This window comes from Oreochromis niloticus, unplaced genomic scaffold (assembly GCF_001858045.2).
Source record: "Oreochromis niloticus isolate F11D_XX unplaced genomic scaffold, O_niloticus_UMD_NMBU tig00008609_pilon, whole genome shotgun sequence".
NCBI classification, from domain to species: domain Eukaryota; kingdom Metazoa; phylum Chordata; class Actinopteri; order Cichliformes; family Cichlidae; genus Oreochromis; species Oreochromis niloticus.
Genome location: NW_020329313.1, coordinates 4,860 through 8,368, shown reverse-complemented (window position 1 = coordinate 8,368; position 3,509 = coordinate 4,860). Strand labels below are relative to the sequence as shown.

Here is a 3,509-nt window from a genome sequence, read left to right as displayed (position 1 = left end):
TGAGATTGTTTTCACTTTAACAGGTTCTTGGTTTTTAATTAGACCGACATCTGTGGCATTTCGGGACCACAGGGTCGATGGAAGAGTTTTTAGTTCTTCCTCTTCCTCTTTTGTAAGAGCGACAGTAGTAATATAGCTACAGCTTTTTTGCTTTTTGCCTCTACTCCCCTCTCCTCCTGACAGGACGTTGAACACGCTGCTCCTGACAGAGATCTCGCAGCAGACATGGAGCAGCTGTTTCACAGCTTCCTTACAGACAGGCTGATGCACGAAAACACGTTGGATATCTGTGCTCATCCTTCACGTGTCTCCCTGCAGCTCCCTCACAGCAGCCTTTCTCCTGGTGCATTCTGGGAGTCTTCGGTGCTGGAAGGCGCGAGGAGGCTGCAGCATTTATGTCGAATGCTGGAGGACAAGCTCAACGCGCCGGATGCCCAGGTTAGTGTTCAGATCGGCTTTCATTCATTTATACAGCAGCAAACCACCTCAGGGCGCTTTACACTGTAAGCTACAGAGCACTATGGGTGACAGTGGACCACTCAGCTGACCTCAGACATGTTTGCTTTGAGCTGATTGGTTACTGCTGAGAGGTCAGAGTAAAAAATATAACAGTGATTTTATCATCCAGTAAACATCCTTTTCCGAATATTTAACCACACCGACGCCACAGTGTCACACCAACGCTCCCAGTCTGAGCTTCAGTTTCCTGAGATTGTCGGTGTTCGGTGGGCGGAGTTTGCTGTGTGAGCTTCGAGCATCGTTCGCCACCTGTATTTCCTGTTCTGCCGCGTGTTTCGTGTGAACTGGTTCAGCTGCTGGTCCCAGTAAAGATCTGATGTTCCAGTCACGTCACATTTAGCTGGAGGTTACAATACAAGGTTCTGGCTGAAGAATGTGGCGAATCATCATCATATGTCATTCGCGGGCGATAACGAGTCAGAGACGAGGACGCTGTGAATGTGCCACTTCTGGTTCTGCAACTTTGCAGCTGCAGAACCAGAAGTGTCTCCTTCTGAGTCATTGTTTTCATTTCTGAACACCTTCCAGGTAAATTTGAACATGTCTGAGTAATTCAGCAGCCCGGGCCCTCTCTGAGATCTGACGTCTGCTCGCGTCTGAAGCAGCTAACGGATAAGCACGGCTCTGGAAAGATCTTCCAGGTGATGAGCACGGTCGTGGGCACCTGGGACCTGGACCTGAACTTGACTAAGGGCGAGCTGGTGGCGGTGATCAGCGAGGCCGACAGCCGTGGAGACAGAAGGAGGTGGCTGGTCGATGCAGGAGGTGAGACTTCAGGTTTTATGACGTTTGCACTAAAACCTGAGAGGAAGAACTGTGGCGCCATCTGCTGGCAAGCCGCTGTTATTACAACTGAAACAGACGAGCAGCCAATGGGATCGCTCTGTGAGGGCACACCGGGTTGGTCTGACACTGTGAACAAATAAATGTTAAACTATATTTACGTCTTCACGCAGGGAAGCGAGGCTACGCTGCTGCCTCGAAACTCATTCGCTATCACCAGCCAACAGACGACCCGCCCCCCTCACCACACCCGAGCCTGGCAGAAGACGTGACCGCACGCAGAAGACACTCCTACAGCCCGGCAGGCAATGCCCCACTGCCCATGAGTCAGCCCTGCTTCCAGGTAATTGAATTCCTCTGCACTGGACTGTCCAGGAGACGGAGGCCGCGTGCTGTCCACCAGCGCAGGACTGCAGGGTGATCATCCAGCTGCAGTCAGAATACTTTAATAAGTCGCCCCGAGATAATAAGAACAGACTGAACTAATTAAATAACATGTCCTTATCTTGGACAACATCCTCCTCTCCACCTTGACAGCGTCCAGCTCCACCTGTTACTGGCCGTCCCAGCATGCAGCGGCACAGAGGACGGCTCTGGTCACGACAGTAAGACTGAATTTGTTGTTGTGCACAGCAAATGCGACGCTGTCACATCCTCGTAGGCGTTGATACGCTGCTTGATGGAGCGTAACAGTAATGTGACACAGAGCGGCTCTACCTGAGCAGGTGATTTAAAGACAGGCAGCTGTCAGTGTTTACAGTGTTTGGCCCACCCAGTAACAGCCTTCACGTGGATCTGACTCGGTCACACGCTGTGGGCTCCTACGACACGCTGCTGATGCTCCAACACAGCATCCAAGGAAGCTTCACGTTTTCATTCAGTGTTTGCACACGTTTGTAGTGATCAGTAAGAATGACAGATGCAATCCTGTTCCACCCACAGCCCGTGGGTATTCTGTGAGGCGTTCATGGAAAGATCTGCTTTGTGCTAGTGCATGCACACGTCTCCAGCAGCAGGCCTGTGTCCACCTGTCCTCACACGCTGTCCTTCTGTCTCTCAAACCTACGGTTTTTATACCATCATCAGCTGATTGTTTCTTAAACGGTGGAAGAAGATGTGTTCTGTGCTACCCTCGTCTTACACGTGACGACGTGTGCTCGGAGTACTTCTTCTTGTCTTCGTGTTGATGCGTCGCACTTCTCTGAGCGTAATTCAGTGCAAAATAAGCGTCGAGCTGCAGTGTGTGCAGCAGAAGTCTCCTCAGCATCTCTCCTCGTCCTCGTGCTGAAGTGAAGGCGTGTCGTCTGCAGACGCTGTCGTGGTCGTTGATGTTACAGTCGCAGCGCCGCTGCTGTTGAGCACGGTTCGTTAGAAAAAGCCGGGTCGGGTGGTAGTAACGACCCCACGCTGGTGTTTACAGCCGAGAGTGTGTGTGTGTGTGTGTGTGTGTGTGTGTGTGTGTGGGCTGATGACACACTGATGTGTGTAATGCTGCTTTTTTTAATGTTTCCAGGTTGTGGGCGCCTACGACTTCACGGCCAGATCCAAACACGAAGTTTCCTTCCGGGCCGGAGAACCCGTTCGTGTCCTGGAGCCTCACGACAAACGAGGGAGCCCCAAGTGGAGTCTGGTGGAGGTCAGAGGTCAGAGAGGCTACGTGCCCTCCAACTACCTGGCAATCATGCCCGTGGGAGCGGGGCTGCCCCCGAACCCTGGCTTCTTCCTTTAGGGGGTGGAAACTGCAGCTGGTGTCGATGAGAGGATGGATGGAAGAGCCTCCCGGGATCAGCTGTTTACAGTCTCAGTGTTAATCCTGCCACTTTATCCTGTTTACGACTGGAAGTGTAAAGTTTCTCCTGTGACGTTTCCTGCTTCCGCTTCCTGTGCAGCGTACACAGGAGCGAAGCTTCAGGAGCAGCAAATGAAGTTTACTGACTTTAGCTTTAATAATGAAGGTTTACTGGTCTGCAGTGATCTCCAAGAATCATCCAAGAACGCTCTTTAAAGATGGCGTCTGTAACGCCATGTAGCTCTGACGGCGTGTCACCTCAAACAGCCTGAACGTTTGGACGACGTTCGGTGTGCGGCGATGACACAAAGCTGTTTTTAAGATGAAGGACGATTTTCATGGCTGCTGTACGGTGAAGCGCTCATTTCCCATGAACCTCAGAGTGATGCTGCATACATGCAGGGTGTGAGCTCTCTCA

The 3,509-nt window shown here is 51.6% G+C and overlaps 1 protein-coding gene across 1 annotated transcript; it reads left to right on the top strand.

Annotated features, from left to right (window-relative positions):
- Positions 1–740: 740 nt before the first annotated feature.
- Positions 741–3,278, top strand: LOC109198744 (rho guanine nucleotide exchange factor 37-like). Its single transcript, XM_025905099.1, has 3 exons — positions 741–1,284; positions 1,476–1,645; positions 2,816–3,278. Exons 1-3 carry the CDS (start codon positions 1,164–1,166, stop codon positions 3,029–3,031), a joined length of 507 nt encoding a protein of 168 aa, XP_025760884.1. The 5' UTR covers positions 741–1,163; the 3' UTR covers positions 3,032–3,278.
- Positions 3,279–3,509: the final 231 nt, after the last annotated feature.